General features: G+C 45.3%; 1 protein-coding gene across 1 annotated transcript in view; it reads left to right on the forward strand.

Annotated features, from left to right (window-relative positions):
• Positions 1-1,434, forward strand: part of LOC146628375 (peroxisomal succinyl-coenzyme A thioesterase-like) — a 28,935-nt gene extending 27,501 nt beyond the window's left edge. The window contains exons 10-11 of the mRNA XM_085359481.1: positions 301-442; positions 694-1,434. Coding sequence (XP_085215607.1) covers positions 301-442; positions 694-824 — 273 coding nt within the window. The 3' untranslated portion in view covers positions 825-1,434. The remainder of the gene's footprint in view (positions 1-300; positions 443-693) is intronic.
• Positions 1,435-19,465: the final 18,031 nt, after the last annotated feature.

Raw genomic sequence — 19,465 nt, forward strand, 5'->3', positions numbered from 1 at the left:
ATAAAACAGAAAATAAAGCATATAGGGGGTAAAGGGGATCAAAACTATAAAATTCAAATCGAAATTTCTCAGGTTTTTGGTGCATTACATTTGGGATGGGTAATAACTTATTGAAGATCATTAGACATAATTTTGTGAGTTCTCTGGCTAGTAAGTATCAACATGATTTTTTTAGATAAAATGTTTTCAAGTTTGTGTCTGTAAAGAATAAATTATGTGACAACTAAAGGGCTTCACATAAAAAAGACACAACAAAACTATTTCAAAAATATAAGAACGTTTTACTTTCATGTTTTCCAGATTAAGGAAATGATGGCACGAGCGGGGAACAGTCATCTGCTCACTGTCCTGTCATACCCAAATGCAGGTCACTTGATCGAACCGCCCTACACACCACATGCCAGATCTAGCACCTTCAAGACCGTTGAAATAGAAGAGAAGGGTAGGTTCACTTTCACACTGCAAGGTTGTAGACTGTCTCAGTTGTTCTTTGAGGACCAGAGGGGTCCACATTTTGGCAGGTTTGAGAAATGAATGTTATTTAAAGTTGATGTTCAGGTAATTTTGTGGCAAGAAAATGATTGTGAAAAAAACTCTGGACTACACATGCAAATTATCAGTAAATTTCTTGCGGTACCAGTTTTGGTAACAGCAGTTTTTTGGGGAGTCCTGATGTCTGTTTTGTTTTTGCAGTGATGTGTCTGTGGGGTGGACAAACGGTGGAACATTCTCGAGCTCAGGAGGATGCCTGGAAAAAGATGGTGGTTTTTCTCAGAGAGAATCTGTATGGTGGCAGAAACCCTACCTCATTTTCTCACCTGTAGTCAAGATGATGACATGAGTTCCAAAGTCAATCCAAGATGAAAATATTTGGCTAAAGACATAGTTAGGTGAGACGACAATGGAAGCTCTTCTGTGGCAATCAGTATATAATGCATTGCTATGAAGATATTGATTATGACCTTTGGATTCAGTTTCAATATTACTTATTAAAAATGTCTTCTTAATAGAAATAGTTAACGGGTGTAATGGCTTTTGTAGTAGGAAGCTGCCACTTCATATGATCATTAAATCATAAACTACTTTTACAGAAAGACAAGCAGAGACAATTGTTCCCCCACCAAATACTCACACAAACCAAAATATCTTCCTGCACTATACCGATTTAACAGGATAAACTGGATAAGGTGCACTGCTTTTTGACTGATGAATTCTAAAATGTTTTTACTACTATAATTAAATAAATATCTAATATATTACAAAAAATTATTAGTGAAAATGACAAGTGGTGAAGAAATTTTTCAAACCATTCCTTTAGGAAAAGAAGCAATAAAATACTGAAAGCACATCAGTACACATAAAAATGTACTACTGAAAACTGTGCATTCAGACTGACTATAAGTTTAATTTCCAGCATCAAATTCTATACATCATGTCTGCAGTAGTTGTCCTTTGGGGATCTCTGGAAAAAAGTTGTTTGTGAAAAATAAATATGTTGGCCTGTGTTTGTAAAGTGTATTAAAATGTTAATAACAAATAAAGGCTAAATTAAAAGGTTTGATCATTACATGACATGGTTAACTGTCAATATCTATAGGGACAATTAAAATATGAATGAATGTAGAGTGTAACAAAGTATATTTAAGTAGTTCATAGTTCATCAAGTTCAAGTTCATCAAGTTCATCAAATTTTATTCACCACATGCAGTGGCAGGTTGCCCTGCAGTGAAATGAACCCGCCCCCCGACCTTACACACACAACACAGACATCACATGGGGACACAAGTCAGAAAACGGTTGCATTACAGAAAAACCACTGAAATGTACACTACAATGGGAAAAGTACAAGAGGAAAAAAAGAGACCTCTACTCATGCTGGGCTATATGAGAACAGGAAACAAAAAAACTCCTCTGCACAGAAAGCACATAAATGTCCACAGTACAACATTATAGAGCACGTGACCAGCAACGGGGTTGGGTAGGGGATAAGGAGTAATCCCAGGCAACACAGCAGGCATCCTGCCACTGCGCCGACTCTCCAGCAAACTCTCCCCTCCTCGATTCAGAGATGGTCTTTCCCTTTTCAGGTAAATGGCCTCCTTGACTCCGCGCTCAAACCAGCGTTCCTCCCTGTCCAAGATGTGTACATCCTCATCATTGAAAGAGTGTCCACGGGCCTGTAGGTGTGAATAGACTACAGAGTCCTGGCCTGACGAGGTGGCTCTTCTGTGTTGTGCCATCCGCTTTGCCAGAGGTTGTTTTGTTTCCCCGATGTATAAATCCTGACAATCCTCCTGGCATTTAACAGCGTAAACTATGTTACTCTGTTTGTGTCGGGGGACCCGATCCTTGGGGTGGACCCATTTTTGGCGCAGTGTGTTTTGGGGTTTAAAAGCCACAGAGACCTGGTGTTTAGAAAAAATGTGTCTCAACTGCTCCGATACTCCTGACACACATGGGATCACTACAGGTTTTTGCTTAGGCAGCGGTTGTCCTTTTCTCCTGGATCGGCTGGAGCTTTCTTTTGGTGCCTTCCCAGCTTTGACAAAAGTCCAGCTGGAATAACCACATTTACTCTTCTTGAGGTGCTGTTCTTCTGCTTGCCTGGCCGCTGTGTCTGTGGGGATGGTGTTCACTCGCACGATTTGATATCCTCGTGTCGGTGTTGTTCCCACATCATCATAATAAATGTTGGTTCAAGGTTCAACATTGCAAGTGACCAATCAAATTGTTGTGACGTCATACTTTTGCGACTTTGGAAAAAACCGCCTTAAAAAAAATCTACTTAACTTGCGAGAAACCGCCTCTGTCTGCCAATCCAGCACCGACACGAGGATATCAAATCATTCCTTTTGCACACAGGGCCATGTAGGTTTGGATTTTTTCCCCAATTAATAATAAACACCTTCATTTAGAAACTGCATTTTGTGTTTACTTGTGTTAGCTTTGTCTAATATTTAAATTTGTTTCATGATTGGAAACACTGTAGGAGCAAAACAAGAGCAAAAACTATTGGTCTTGTTTTCAGCAAATGATTGGCATCATCATGTATTGCTTTTTGTCCTGGCAGGCAAAATGAATTGTGGCACACAGAGTTATATTTTATGTCCAGCTAGTTTTGTTGCAGGTAGATTACAACCAAATTCTATACACCATTATGATCATAAAAAACAAGATGCAGGTGATCATAACAAAAACCTTCCTAAGAGGCTTTTTAGTTATAGTGTTACTTTTTACTCACTGCATTTCATTTCATTAAGAAATCCAGAGATCTGTGTGTTTGTTTGCAAACAGCTGACATTATGTATGTGTTCTTGTAGCAAATAAACACCTCTCCCCCACAACAAACAGCAAAAAAACAAACAAACTGAAGAGAAAACATAAACAAATGTTGTCCTGCATGGAATAATTAAAAATTGGATTTTGTATGTTTTTGTCTGCATGCATTTTGCATTTCGATGCCTGCAGACACACATTTTTAAAACCAGGTTTTAGGTGCCAAGTTTATAACTGTTTCTGGTGGATGAAATGTGTTTTTTTTTTTTTTTAAATAGCAATACTTAAAAAACAAAAGACAAAACTCCTTTCCTATTTTGAAGTTGTATATATACTTTATCTTCATTTCCATATTTTGTGTTTTGTTCTCTATGAACTCATTTTCTCTTCTCTTTCCACTCAGTCCCAGCCAGTCGGGGCAAATGGCTCCCTCTCTGAGCCTGGTTCTGTTACTTTCTGTTAAGAGGTTCCTTCACACCATCGCCTTCCCACAGTAATAGGATCTAATTGTCTCTTTATCTTCTAGTGTAACGTACCTTAAAGTGACTATTGTGATTTTATTTATTATAGACATAATGAATTGACATCGGAGAACCGGCATCTAGTTGTAACTACGACTTGTGTCCGCTAGGTGGCGTCTTTTCTCCATCTCTGCTGCTTTAACTTCGGAAACCCCTCTACCTGTGCAGTATTCTCTTAGCTTATTAACCTTATGTGTGACAGCACCAGTCGGGCTTCTTTTCTTCTCTTCTATGATGTGACTGACATCATTTCAGTTTGGTCCAGGATCGTGCAGTCCCTGCACAAGTCTGTCACTGGTTCTGTTAGGGGGAGCTTGACATGAAACTCTCATCAGCTTCGTGTGACGAGCACGAGAGCCGCCAGTGTTTTCTGTGACGTAGGCCAGCCGCACACTGCACTTTGGAGAGCTGCGAGAGGCGAAGAAAAGCATGCGCTTCTCTCTTGTGGACGCAACCGGCTGCTCTTATAAGGTCCATTCTCTGAATTGTCGGACACTTTGATATGAGACCAATCAGGACTGGAGAGGGAGGGTCCTGGGATTTTCCCGTGTGAGTCGAACCTACACTTGCAGGCGATCAGGGTTGATATTAACCTGAAGACATGACAATTTCTCTGACAGAACTATGATCAGCGCTGATCTCTAACTAAAGACACGGAGGAAAAGGTGAATTTTCACATCACTTTTTTGTTTGCGGATGCTGGATCGAAACTCAGTGGAGGAATTTGACTGAACAGGTTTAATGTGATGTTACTAACTGCTGGAGACACAAGACAACTGGCTGACTTGCGAAGCTGACGAAAAAACCTCTTCTTACTAGGATAAAAAAGATTCCTGAAGATTTACCGGTGATATTTGGCAGGTAAATTTTAATTACATTACATTTAAATTTTCTGTAAATGTAGCTACACATGTCGCATGTAATTGATAACGTTTTTGTGATCTATGGGAACATGTTGGAGCTTCGGATTCTGCAGTCAATAATCAGTTAATCATTTAGTAGCAGTTTACAAAGCTGCCAGTTTGCTTCTCAAGCTGTTTGTATGTTTCAATTAAAAATAGATTTTGGGACTGTAGCTAGTTCTGAATGCATTTGACTCAATCGTGCACATGAGCCCACAGTGTACAGTGCTGGCACGCTTTTACGCCCCCCCGCCACCACCCCTCCTTTTTTATGGATGCGTCTTGGTGACTTCCTGCGCATACCTGAAAAATGCTTGCGTGTTCTCCATGTTCCCACTGGGAAAATGTTCAGGCACGTGTGAGTACGCTCAGCTTAAGAATCTACACTGTACTTAGGATGAAAGGTGTTTGCTCCCTATTATGATGAGTTTGCGTGTGCAAGGCTCACTAAGTGTGTGTCTTAATGGCAAAGAGGCGTAGAAAAAGGGGCAAATAAATAAAAAAATAAAGCAGAATTAACTGAAGGAAAGGATAAAAAGAAGTCGGTGAGCTGCACAGAAACAAAGTGCAGCTCACAGAGACAATGCGTGTGTATATATATATATATATATATATATATATATATATATATATATAATATATATATATTTCTTTTTTTTCCCACTGTGCAGCATCCAATAAGAAGTTGCTGGCTTTATCTATTTACCTGGAATCTACTGCCATCATCATCATCACCCATCATCTAGTTCTGATGGATACAGCAAAGTTCATAAGGCAGGTAGAAACTCGCAGTTCAACCATTGTTTAGATACACTTATAGCCAGGTGTATGTATGAACTTGAACAGACTTTGGTATATGAGGAAGGAAGGGTTGTTGCAATACTGGGATCTCCAGCTCAATTTTGATCCCTGGGGAAAACGGTAAAGAGGCATTTTTTTTTTTTTTTTAAAAGAAGAAGCTGAAAGCAATACAAAAATAATAATGAGGATGATGATGATGATGATGATGATGATGATGATGATAATAATAATAATAAATCTGTCACAACACTATTTTAAAGGTGACTGGTGTAGACCAGAAATATGTTAAGAAACTAGTAAAGTGTGTATATTATATATATATAATTTTTAATTCAGTTATTATAGTGCCAATAAACAAACCAAAAAACAAACCAAAACAAACAAAATAAAAACCACTCTCGGACTAATAAAGGCTTTCTTATTTTATTATTATTATTATTATTTTTGTTTTTCAGTGGTTGCCACAGCAGATGAGCGCTTGATTTATCAAAGATTTTATGCTGGATAGGCTTCCTGACACAGTCCCCCCAATTATTCGGGCTTGGCACTGGCATTAAGAGTACATTAGCTTGTGTTCCCTGAGTTTGTGGCTACATGGTAACCTCTAATAGTTAAGTGGCTAACATTAATTTGTATCCTGGCCAGGTAAACATTTATAACAACTGTTAAGAACTTTTTGTTCAAACAGGAGCTTTACTGACTTCTCAAAATTCCTTCTAAAGTGTTGTTCATAATTGTGAATGCCAACTACTGTTAGTGAGAGGAGGTGCTGTGTGCCTGACTGTCTACACAGTGTTGTATTTGTCTCACCTGGAGGAAGCAAAGACAGCACTATTGGTATTGATTGTGTTATGAAAAAGTATCTAATCTGATATCTGTTAAATTTTAATACTGGTTAGTATCTGAGAATAATATTTTGACAATATTACGATTGTCTGTTGTTCTCCAAATACAAATTTGTCAGATTTTCCAAACTGGTGTTGTTCTTTTCTCTATAGTCTAAATGTGGTGTACTTTATTGTCTTTAGAACAACAACAGTGTCCGTCACTGTCACAAGGGCTCCCAAATGGAATTCTAGTTGTTTCATCTGGAGAAGGTGAAGACTACTCAGTGTTGCTTATCTTTGTATACGCACTTGTCTTATTTGTAGGTTTATCCCCCAGAAAGAAATCTGCTGGCCTCTCAGCTTGCCTAGGTCCAGTTATTGTTAACCAGAGACAGATGGATAAAACGGAGTTAGCTACAAGCAGAGGTGGGTAGTAAGAGCTACGTTTACTCCGTTACATTTACTTGAGTAAGTTTGTAAAAAAATATATACTTTTTAAGTACCTTTTTTGCACGATACTTTTTACTTTTACTTGAGTACAATTATGAAGAAGAAACGGTACTTTTACTCTGCTACATTTGCAAAATTCGACTCGTTACTTTAAAAAAAAAAAATTAGTTTAACACATTAGATAACATGCCGTCAGTGGAATTTCCGGTAATTTTTTCACCAATAAGATGTGGCCATGTCGGTGTCTTCAGTGAGAGCCAAAACAACAACTTTTCAGCATGAAACAACTCAATTCGTGTAACCTGAGGAAATGGTAAGTTTTCTCTAAATATCTTTTTAGCTGTGGTTAGCTGGATGTCAGTCTTATGTTACAGCAGCTGTGTCGAGCTTGAGCTGGCAGTAGTGATGTTCGATTCGTGAACGAATCGTTCAATACTCGAGAATCACTTTACTGACTCGTGAATCATGATTCACAAGCCCAACTGACTCACTGACTCATCCCTGTTTCTGTTAGCAAACTAATTTGCTTAGTAGAAATATATCTAGCTTATAATTAAAATTGTGGGGGGGGGGACAACAGCCAGTTTCTTAACAAAAGTATTTCTGCTCTGAACTGGAAGAAAAAACCCTGAGTAGAAGCTCACATCAAGAAAATAGCTCCTCGGTTCACAGTAGCATCGCTCTGCTAACATGCTAACAGCACATTTGAGCTACTCACCCCCTCCCTCCTGTGCTGAATCATAGAGCAAACGAATCACTCACTCACTCACTCACTCACTCACTCACTAACCCCCTCCCTCCTGTGCTGAATCGTAAGCGTAAGCGAATCACTCACTCACTCACTCACTCACCCCCTCCCTCCTGGCTCACAGCTTCTTCTTCTTGGTTGGCAACCAATGTTAAGGTGCATTACCGCCCCCTGGCTCACAGCTCAGTGGACATTTGGATGAGAAAATATATATTTAACACATTTAAGGAAAATACTAATAAAATAAAAATAAACAAAATAAATGTTTTGTGGTCAGCAGACTGCAAACACAATCACCGAGAGCCCTTCTCATAATATCAGGGGACTTCAATCATGCCTCACTGGACTCCACACTGCCCACCTTCACCCAGTATGTGACCTGCCCAACCAGAGTCAATAAAACACTGGACTTACTGTATGCCAATGCAGAAGAGGCATACAGTTCATCACCTCTCCCTCCCCTGGGCAGATCTGATCACAACCTGGTGCACCTTGTCCCTGTGTATGAGCCCTTAGTGCGCAGGGAGCCACCAGCCACCCGCACAGTACAGAGATGGTCAGAGGAGAGCGAGGAGGCTCTTAAGGATTGTTTTGAGTCGACTGTGTGGGAGGTGATTTGTGATGACCACGGTGAGGACATCGACAGCCTTACTACATGCATTACTGACTATATAAACTTCTGTGTGGATAACACTGTACCTACCAGGACTGTACGGTGTTTCTCCAACAACAAACCTTGGATTACCCCAGAAATTAAAACCGTCCTCAAGCAGAAGAGGAGGGCCTTCAAATCCAGAGACAAAGAGGAGTTGAAAAGGGTGCAGAGAGAGCTGAGGGGACTGATAAGGAATGGGAAGGAGAGCTACAGGCAGAAGATGGAGAACCAGCTTCAACAAAACAACGTTGGTGAAGTCTGGAGAGGCCTCAGAACCATCTCGGGCCACAAACAGCAGAACTCTCTGCCTGGGAGGGATGTGAGATGGGCAAATGAACTGAATCATTTCTTCAACAGATTTGACTCAGCCATGAGGCAGTCTGCAACATCGGCTGCAGACTCACCCACCCCCACTGCTGCTGTTCCACCTCAGACACTTCACACCTCCTCTATTCACCCTGCTCACTCCCCCCCACCCCCAACAACAGCATCCAATACACACTCAACACAAGGCTCCAGCCTGTCTCTCTCAACCACCCAGGTTAGGAAGGAACTGAGGAGGATTAATGGCAAGAAGGCAGCGGGTCCAGATGGCATCAGCTCGAGGGTCGTCAGGTCCTGCGCGGACCAACTGTGTGTGGTGATGGAGCACCTCTTCAACCTGAGCCTGAGGTTGGGAAGAGTCCCACAGCTCTGGAAAACCTCCTGTGTTGTACCAGTGCCAAAGACTTCACGCCCCAAGGACCTCAACAGCTACAGGCCGGTGGCTCTGACATCCCACCTGATGAAGACCCTGGAGCGGTTGGTCCTGGCTCAGCTTCGGCGCCTAACAAGCTCATCACTGGACCCACTTCAGTTTGCCTACCAGCCTGGCATTGGAGCGGATGATGCCGTCATTCACCTCCTACATCGTTCCCTCGCTCACCTGGAGACCGCTGGAAGCACTGTGAGAATCATGTTCTTTGATTTCTCCAGTGCCTTCAACACTATTCTTCCCTCGGTTCTGAAGGACAAGCTGGAGAACTCTGGAGTGGACCATCACCTCACTACCTGGATCCTGGACTACCTCACCGACCGACCACAGTATGTGAGGACTCAGGGCTGTGTGTCGGACAGGGTCGTCTGCAGTACGGGGGCCCCACAGGGAACGGTTCTGGCTCCGTTCCTCTTCACCATCTACACTGCAGACTTCTCCCACAATTCCACCCAGTGCTTCCTGCAGAAGTTCTCTGATGACTCTGCAATAGTCGGCCTCATCACTGATGGGGACGACAAGGAGTACAGAGGTCTGACCCAAGACTTTGTGGACTGGTGCCAGCTGAACTACCTCCAGATCAACGCCAGTAAAACCAAGGAACTGGTGGTAGACTTCCGCAGGCACAAGCATTCTCCACTGCAACCACTGAACATCCAAGGTATGGACATTGAGGCTGTGGACAGCTACAGGTACCTTGGTGTTCATCTGAACAATAGACTGGACTGGACTCATAACTCAGACGCCCTCTACAGGAAAGGGCAGAGCAGGCTGTACCTGCTGCGGAGACTCAGGTCGTTTGGGGTGGAGGGCCCACTCCTGAAGACCTTCTATGACTCTGTTGTGGCTTCTGCTATCTTTTATGGCGTGGTCTGCTGGGGCGGCAGCATCTCTGCTGGGGACAGGAAGAGACTGAACAGGGTGATCCGAAGGGCCAGCTCTGTTCTAGGATGCCCTCTGGACCCAGTGGAGGTGGTGAGTGACAGGAGAACGGCGGCTAAGCTGTCATCCCTGATGGACAACATCTCCCACCCCATGCAGCAGACTGTGACAGCACTGAGCAGCTCCTTCAGTGGGAGACTGCGGCACCCACGGTGTGGGACGGAGAGATTTCGCAGGTCTTTCTTCCCCACTGCTGTCAGACTCCATAATAAAGACTTTAACTGATCAAGCACACACATCCATACATATGCAATAATACTAAGTGCAATAATCCTTTCTGTCATCGTTGTATTTTTACTCAGTTGTATATAGCATTTGTATTTGTATTCTATTTTTATCTTATTGTATATTTATTTTATTTTATTCTACTGTATATAGTATTTTATTTTATTCTATTCTGTACAGTTGTGTACTGTATTTATTCTTATTGTATTCTAATTTTTGCCTCATAACTTTTGCACTGTCCACTTCCTGCTGTGACAAAACAAATTTCCCACGTGTGGGACTAATAAAGGTTATCTTATCTTATCTTATCTTATTAAGCAATTTTGATAGGAAATTGCTTAATTTTAGAAATGTTTTTGGTCTTTTTTGCTCTATAAAATAGTTGGGGTTTTTTTTTTTTTTTGAATCATTCATCTTAGCAGTGGGATTTACATGAAAAGAGAAACAAATTAAGTTTGAGTGAAAATGTACATTTTTTGCACTCTCTGGTCGACTGACTCAGTGAATCAAATGACTCCAAAATTCGATTCACTTTGGTGAGTGACTCATTAAAACTCGATTCAGTAAAAAGAATCAAATTTACCATCACTAGCTGGCAGTCATATTTTCGGCGCTAAGTTGTAGTGAGATAAGTTTGTGGGTGTTTTGTGCAGCCTCGGCTGTCCTTTTAACTGCTCGCTTGTTAGTTAGCGTGAGCTATAAGGTAACAGGTAGCCTGGTTAATGACCCTGGAGTTCAACGCACATGCAAACAGCTCGTGTCTACTGCTTTAACTGTTAAAACAGAAGGCAATACTGCGGCTGACAGGGTTTATTATGTCAAATAGCAGCTTGTTTAGTTTAAACAGTCTGCAGCTGGGTGGCAGCTCTCCGCTTACGTACTCGGATGAGCTTGCCTTATCCTACAAGTTGTGCCTCCATCTCTTGTGTCCAGATCACACGCTGCACTGCATGCTGCTCCACCTTTTCTTTCATTTCTGTGTTTGTGCGTGCGCAGTGTGATAGGCGACAGGATTTCAAACTGGTTTGATTATCATGCGACCATACGATTGATGATTGGGAGCTGGTCGTGAGGTGTTAACTGCTCGTTACCCCAAGTATACTACATGATGCACACACGATTAAGGCAAGACACAGGCCGATCCCCAAAACGGTTGCACAACTGAAAAATCGGCTCAAAATCGGCCAAAAATCGCACAGTGTATGGCCAGCTTTTGGAGGCTAGCTCCAAGCAAACATCTGCAGCTTGGCAGTGTATACAGCACTATAATGACCAGACCTAATTCTTTTGAAAACCATACATCTTTCCACAGGTCTCCACTTCATCAGACATCACCTAGACACAGAGCTGGATGAGGCCAGCACAAACAGCAGCCTAACTGACTAAGATGATGGATCCATGGGGTCAGGAAAGCCAGAAGCAGAGGAACTGGAGAGGTACCTTTCATATCCATTCACTGGAGGTATGGATGTATTGTATGGCTTTCCTCAGATCAAGAAGCTGTCGATCAAAGTCAATACAGCTCTTCCTGCATCTGCAGCCTGTGAGAGATTTTTTAGTCATACAGGACTCCTGTTCACTGCCAAACGGTCACAGCTTCACAGCAAGAACCTTGAGAGCCAACTGCTGCTGAAGCTGAACCACCATTTCACTGACTGAAGAAACAATTTACAGTAAAGTGAGCCATACACATATGTACATCCACATAGTGGAAATTTGTATTTGTCTTTTATAATTAGTTTTTCTCTGATTTCAGTATTTGTGAGTGTAGTTTTTACATTTTTACATATTACATTGTGTTAATCCTGTCAGGCGTCGTGTGGAGGCGAGGAAGAAGGAACCCAAACGCAGGACTCGCAGGTAGGTGCAGATTTATTATGAGGAGTGGATGAACAGAACAAAGGGAGAAAATGGCTGGCTGGCTGGACAACTGACTGGAAGGCTGAATGGCTGGCTGGCTGAACGCAGGCGGAAACGACAACAGAACATCACATGAACATCAACATCAATGACACGACAGAGAACTGGTGAAACCGAGGAACTTAAATACACAGGTTGAATGATGACAATGATTGGAAACAGGTGAGTACAGGGCTGAACATAATCTGACTAATGACACGGGAGACAAGCTGACACGGGAAAAGACAGGAAGTGAGAACATTAATGTGGCGAACCAAACTGAACATGAACAAACTGAAATCACTGGGTCAACGACCCAGGAACCCTGACAGTACCCCCCCCTTCAAAGGCCGGCACCCGACGGCCAAAAGAGAAAGAAAAAAAAAAACCAGAACAGGGTGGGCGGAGGGGGCCCAGGACGGAGGGACGGAGTCCACACCAAGACAGTTCAGGTGGGCGCCCCCGCGGCCCGTGGCCGAGACGAGACAGTTCAGGTGGGCGCCCACGCGGCCCGTGGCCGAGACGAGACAGTTCAGGTGGGCGTCCACGCGGCCCGTGGCCGAGACGAGACAGTTCAGGGGGCCGACCGTGCGGGCGGCGACGTGGGCACAGTTCGGGGGGCCGGCCGTGCGGAAGGCGACGGCGGCCACTCAGGCGAAGGCGGTCGGGGGGCCGGCCGTGCGGAAGGCGACGGCGGCCACTCAGGCGAAGGCGGTCCGGGGGCCGGCCGTGCGGAAGGCGACGGCGGCCACTCAGGCGAAGGCGGTCGGGGGGCCGGCCGTGCGGAAGGCGACGGCGGCCACTCAGGCGAAGAGGGTCCGGGGGCCGGCCGTGCGGAAGGCGACGGCGGCCACTCAGGCGAAGAGGGTCTGTGGGCCGCCCACGACGGCGATGGCGCCCGGCCAGTGGCCCAGCCAGCGGTCTAGAAAATGGCCGTTCAGCTCCAGACCCAAACGAGGCTGGGCCAGGCGAGGCTGAAGGCGCGGAGGCTGGGCCAGGCGAGGCTGAAGGCGCGGAGGCTGGGCCAGGCGAGGCTGAAGGCGCGGAGGCTGGGCCAGGCGAGGCTGAAGGCGCGGAGGCTGGGCCAGGCGAGGCTGAAGGCGCTGAGGCTGAAGGCGCTGAGGCTGAAGGCGCTGAGGCTGAAGGCTCTGAGGCCGCAGCGGACGAAGGCTCTGAGGCCGCAGCGGACGAAGGCTCTGAGGCCGCAGCGGACGAAGGCTCTGAGGCCGGGCCGGGCGTGGGTGCAGCTGAGGCAGAGGCCGGGCCGGGCGTGGGTGCAGCTGAGGCAGAGGCCGGGCCGGGCGTGGGTGCAGCTGAGGCAGAGGCCGGGCCGGGCGTGGGTGCAGAAACCCCTGGCTGAGGGGCGGCCGGGCCAGCGGGTGCGGAAACCCCTGGCTGAGGAGCGGCCGGGCCAGCGGGTGCGGAAACCCCTGGCTGAGAAGCAGGAAGGCTCACAGCTGGCTCTGGGTGCTGTGGCTGCAGGTCCGGGGACTGGACGGGATGGTGGACAGGTGACTGGGGAACAGGAGGCGACTGGACTACAGGGCACTGGGCGGCAGACTGGACTACAGAAGAGTGGAGGACAGGTGGAGGCTGGACTACAGGTGACTGGGGGACAGGTGGAGACTGGGCTACAGGTGACTGGGGGACAGGTGGAGACTGGGCCACAGGTGACTGGGGGACAGGTGGAGACTGGGCTACAGGTGGCTGGAGGACAGGTGGAGACTGGGCTACAGGTGGCTGAACTGACTGGAGGGCAGCAGGAGACTGGACAGCAGGTGAGGGAACTGATTGGACTAAGGAGACTGACGGATAAACAGAGGCCGGTGAGGCTAATGGCTGAGCTAAAGAGTGAGCTAGTGACGGAGATAAAATTACGGCTTGGGCTCGTAAGGCTGGTGCCTGGGCAGGGGACAGTTCAGCTAGTCTAACCAGTGATACTGCGAGGGCGTGAAAAGCTGGATCAGGAGGTGGATGAAAGGGTGAAGTAGTAGGTGGACCGGTTAGCTCTTCCAAGCCTCCAGGGAGGTCAGGCTGGGTTCTGGCTGCCCTCAGCCTGGGCGCTGGGACAGGCACAGAAGGTGGCTGGACACCAGTCACCCCCACCCGAGAAACAGGAGCGGGTGTGGAGGTAGACTGGGTCGCAGCTGCCCTCCTCCTGGGAGCTGGCACTGGTGTGGGCATAGACTGGGCCCCCATGCTGGTGGGCAATGGCTCAATAATGGGTGTGGAAATAGTGACGGTGTGTGTGTTACTGGCAGGTGTATGGGAGAATGTTCGGGTTTTCCTGCCACCACTATCTACAGTCTTTGGAGGAGCAGAGCAGAAAAACTCTTCCCAGTCCACTTCCTCCTCTAGGAGGGAAACGTCCCATGAATCAAAGACGGGTTTATTATTGGGTTGAAGTGGAGAGTCAAACGAGGGTGGAAAACAGTCGCTGGAACTCACCACCGGGAATTGCTGAAAATAGTCCATTTTATGGCGGCGTGTGCGCCGCTTTCTCCGGGAAGAGGGAGCGGCCGGGATAAACAGCTGAGCCTCTGGCGCGGTAGCCTCCGTCGAGCTGAGGTGGGAGGCGTAGCCGTTGTGCCGCGGCGATGGTGGAGGTCCGGCGGATGAGGCGGCGGGTGTGGGAGCGAGGAGCGGAGTGGCGAGAGAGGGAGTGGCCGAAGCGCGGCGTGGAACGTCCACTCTCCACGGCAAATGCTCCGGTACAGGTGAGGCAGCAGGTGGGGGAACGCGGCGTCTCCGAGGCCCGCCCAGAGCCAAGCGAGTGCCCTCGAAGACGTGCTCTCGCTCCGCGAAGAGCCGCTGTTTTCCCCTGAGCTCCTTTGCCCAACGGGAAAGCGCTGCCTCCTGCCGCTCGTAGAGGTCCGAGTCTGCTGGGTTCCAATCGTGTCTTCGTGGCACGGGTCGTGTCATTCTGTCAGGCGTCGTGTGGAGGCGAGGAAGAAGGAACCCAAACGCAGGACTCGCAGGTAGGTGCAGATTTATTATGAGGAGTGGATGAACAGAACAAAGGGAGAAAATGGCTGGCTGGCTGGACAACTGACTGGAAGGCTGAATGGCTGGCTGGCTGAACGCAGGCGGAAACGACAACAGAACATCACATGAACATCAACATCAATGACACGACAGAGAACTGGTGAAACCGAGGAACTTAAATACACAGGTTGAATGATGACAATGATTGGAAACAGGTGAGTACAGGGCTGAACATAATCTGACTAATGACACGGGAGACAAGCTGACACGGGAAAAGACAGGAAGTGAGAACATTAATGTGGCGAACCAAACTGAACATGAACAAACTGAAATCACTGGGTCAACGACCCAGGAACCCTGACAAATCCACTGTCTATACTTCAGGGTATTTTAGTATACAAAGAACATTTTATAGTTTTGTTAGAATGTCTATTCCTGTGGAATTTTAGCACAGGTGTGTGTGTGTGTGTTTAATTCCTGCTGTCCGCCTTGGGAATAAACTTTTACTGATTATATCTGTTGCATCTCTGTGTCATTTGTTTCTGATTTACTTAATCCATCCTTGTATTTAAAAGAACCACCCCTAGTATGACATTTTGGCGCATCAGCTGTAGCCTGTTATGTTGAAGTTGCCTCGTTCTAATGTTTTCGCTGAGGCTGCTGTAAATGCGAATATATTTACTGTGTGTTTTGCTTGAAAAAGATTTACGTTGTGAAAAACTGAAATCTTGAAATTAGAATTGTTGTGCCTTATTTTGTGGATCTTTTTACATATATTCCTTTTGAAAATACTAAAATTTGTATATTTATTTATTTTTGTTTGTCTGATAGCATTTATTTATAAAATAAATCGGACATTTCAAACAGTTACTCGCTACTTACTCAGTACTTGAGTAGCCTTTTCACCAAGTACTTTTTTACTCTTACTCGAGTAGCTTTTTTGACGACTACTTTTCACTTTTACTTGAGTAATAATATTTTAAAGTAATGATACTCTTACTTGAGTACAATTTTTGGATACTCGACCCACCTCTGGCTACAAGTAAGTAAGAAACAAGCAAATTTTAGTGGCAATTGCAACCTTGGCCAAAAGATGGCAGTAATGTACAGGATGGCTACAAACAGAAGTAGCTTTATGCCAGCGTTGTCTGTGATGAAAGAAGAGAGACTGCTTTACTTTGGTAAATTTTAATTCATGTATATTTTTAGATATGACAGGGAAAGCACTGCTGGCCTTGCTTGTCCTGACGGAATGCCACTAGTTTTAATATTTTCTAATGTATGATGACAATCTGGAGACCAGGTGAACTTTTTGGGGGCACTTAACCATTGAGTGGAGCAACAGGGGAAAGGTTTTTGCAGAAATGTCTATAATAACCCACCATCCCCCAGAAGTGCTGCAACTCAAACCTGGATGAAGGCGACGGGAAAATAAGAATAGCTTAATGGGTATTTTTGTCCACTACCCACTACCCACTATTTTACACATGTACACCACCGTAGCTCCCCAAAACTCACACTGCACAAATTTATGGTCAGATTTGCATCTGCCACCCTCTCAAACACTACTCGGCTGTTCAACATGCTCAAACCCACAAAATCACCATATCATCTATATATGTTTCACAGCCTGGCACCCTAGTCTGTCATGGTTCTGGGTCGGTGACCCCGTGTTTTTGATTTTTGTACTCTTATTTTTGATATTATGAATTATGACAGTTTGTGTTTTGGTTTCCCAGTGTTTATTCGGTGCTCCCTCTGTTTTCCATCGTCTCTGCCTGTGTATGCCTGTGTATCCCCTGTAATGTAGTCAGGTCTCTGTGTTAAGCCCGTGTCTCTTAGTCTGTCTTTGTGTTTGTGTTTCCTGTTTTATTTTGATAGTCCACGTCTGATCTCAGTGTGTGCAGTTATGCTTCCTTGTCTCGTCAGTCCTGATTTCCCCCAGCTGTGCTCTCCTTCTGTGTCTCATTCCCCTCGTTACTTCCCAGGTCGTGTCCAAATTCATGGGCTGCATCCTCCTGAGGACCCAGCCTTCGCGGTCTACGTGGGCCGGGTCCTCAGAAGGTCAGGTAGGCCGGAAGTAAACGGCCGTGAAATTGGACGGTCTAGCCTTCTGATTAGCGTCACCGCTGTCTCGGTGGAGTTTAATAAACTCAGCCGTCTGCTTCTTGCTATCTAAAATATAACAGGACACTGGCGTAAATTCTCGACTGTCTCATACTTCTGTTTAATCAGTTTTCTGTTTGACGTTTAGTCAGCTGTGTAAAAACCAAGGCGGAACCCAGTCGGGGGATTAATAAAGTTTTATTTTATCTAATCTAATCTAATAACTTTAATCTCAGCCAAACCGATTTACTCACGAACAAACAAAACACTGAAAAAAGCCCAACAATAACATTTTTAGGTTGTCTAAGTGACTTATATATTACGTTTAACCCGAGCAGTGAAAGTCCACGGGGATCTGAAAATGATGTGCCAGGAGTTGTGCCGTTCTCAGCCGCATCAGTAACCCTCGAGCTCCCGGCTAGCTATCGAGCTGGTGGGTAGCAGAAGCCTCCGAAAACGTCGATGCACTTTTGCAGATATGCGATATCTTGATAAACCGAGCAGATATTTGATGTTTACACAACTACTTTCTCGCCTGAAAATATGTTAAAAGTTTATTTTGTGACCCAGAAAGATTAGTATGAGTAATTTTAAAACTTAGTAGCGGCCGCCATTGTTGGAAACTGGAGTTTGGCTGGGCCGCGCTATGAATTCTGGGATATGGTAGGCCACGAAGGACACACCCGACCCATCCTTCAAATTCGGGGAAAAGGAGGACGCATTTGTCGGCTGCATTCGGAGGAGTCTACGAATTTGGACAGCCTTCGGCGCGTCGCTGTGACGTAATCGGTCTACAAATGCGGCCTCAGGAGGATGCAGCCCATGAATTTGGACACGACCCCAGTGTATTTAAACCCTGTGTTTCTTTGAGTCAGTGTTGCGTCGTCCCTCATGCTGTGTGGATCTCTCTGTGACTCACTGTGAGTTTAGTTTGTGAGTTTCCAGTTTAGTTTAGTTTAGTTTGCTCTTGTATGACTTTCCCCTGCCAGCAAATAAAGCTGAGTTCTTTGTGTTTAAACCTCGTGCCTGAGTGCCTGCACTTTGAGTCCAACTCCTGCCTGCTACACAGCGATTCATGACATAGTCAAAACCAGGATGTGGCAGGTGCTTTGCGGACTCCAAAGGGTATAACTGTGTATTGTAGAGAACCATCTGGCATCACAGTGCCACCTGCCAAGAGCCTTTTAAGAGGTCCAGCTTAATCACAAAAGCTGCTAAACCAACACTGTTCCCACAATCTTCCAATTGTGGAAGAGGGTGACTTTGAGACACTGTTCCTGTTCCTATAGTCTGTATAAAAATGGCCAAAGCTATAAGACTTATTGGCTATTCGGAAGGAGGAACTCCATGAGCTACAGCTAAATTCTGCAATACCATGTGCCAACATATAGTTGTCCTCCTTTTGTAAATGTTGCCACTTCTCTTAGTTCACTGTATATGGATGTTGTTTTATGGAGTAAGAAACCGCCAAATCTACATCATATGTTAACATATGCATTTGGGATTGCATGTCAGAGAACAGAGACTAGAGACCCTTGTGAATAAATAAGACTAATCATGTCAGTTTGCTGTGACCCACTCAAATGTTTAAAACATGAGTTAAGCTTTGCCAGAATCTAAGAATTATTTCAGTTGCCCTGTACCAATGCCATAGATGGTCCATCAGCATCACCGATTTAGTTATCTGCTGCTACAGGCATGCCGGTGGAAATGCCAGCACATCACATGCAGGTTGGCGGTGAGAAAAAGACGTCAAAGCAGTTTTTACTTTGACGACTAAGTTTGAACCAGACAAATCATTGGTCAAAATATGGTTTCAGCATCTTTATGTGACACAGTCTGCTTCGTCATTTGCAGTAGAACATGGCAATGAAGTCATAAGTGTCGCAAATTATTTTTTCCTCCACTACAAAAATGCTGCTGTAATGTGCCAACAGACTAGTACTGGAAATGGGCACGGAAACTAACACCCTGTCACCTGGCTTTGGCTTTTTTTTTTTTTTTTGTTAAACCAACTTTTCATCCTTTTTGGGACTGCAGCCAGATTTTGTTTTGCAATCTTGCAGGCCCAGCGGTGTTTAAAATGGAAAGCACTGACACAACCCAGGATATTTTGTTTTTTATCATTGTTAAGCCATTTTTCTTGCAGGAGTTTCAGAGGCCAATGCACAATGCACACGAGCAAACACAAGCTCAGCTGGGCTAAAGCCAAATGACTTGAACTACCTCCCGTTCAGCAATAAGATGAACCTCCTGTTTCCGGTCTTTATCAAACTCAAAACTGTATCCTTGGAACGTGTTTGAGTGTTTGATCAAACCTCCTGAGCGTGTGCTGGCTTTCAGGGTGGTATGCACTGCAATAATGCTGAGAGAT

The sequence above is a fragment of the Diplotaxodon limnothrissa genome, linkage group LG7 (assembly GCF_057381915.1).
Source record: "Diplotaxodon limnothrissa isolate DT_005_m linkage group LG7, D_limnothrissa_male_GT1.1, whole genome shotgun sequence".
NCBI lineage: Eukaryota > Metazoa > Chordata > Actinopteri > Cichliformes > Cichlidae > Diplotaxodon > Diplotaxodon limnothrissa.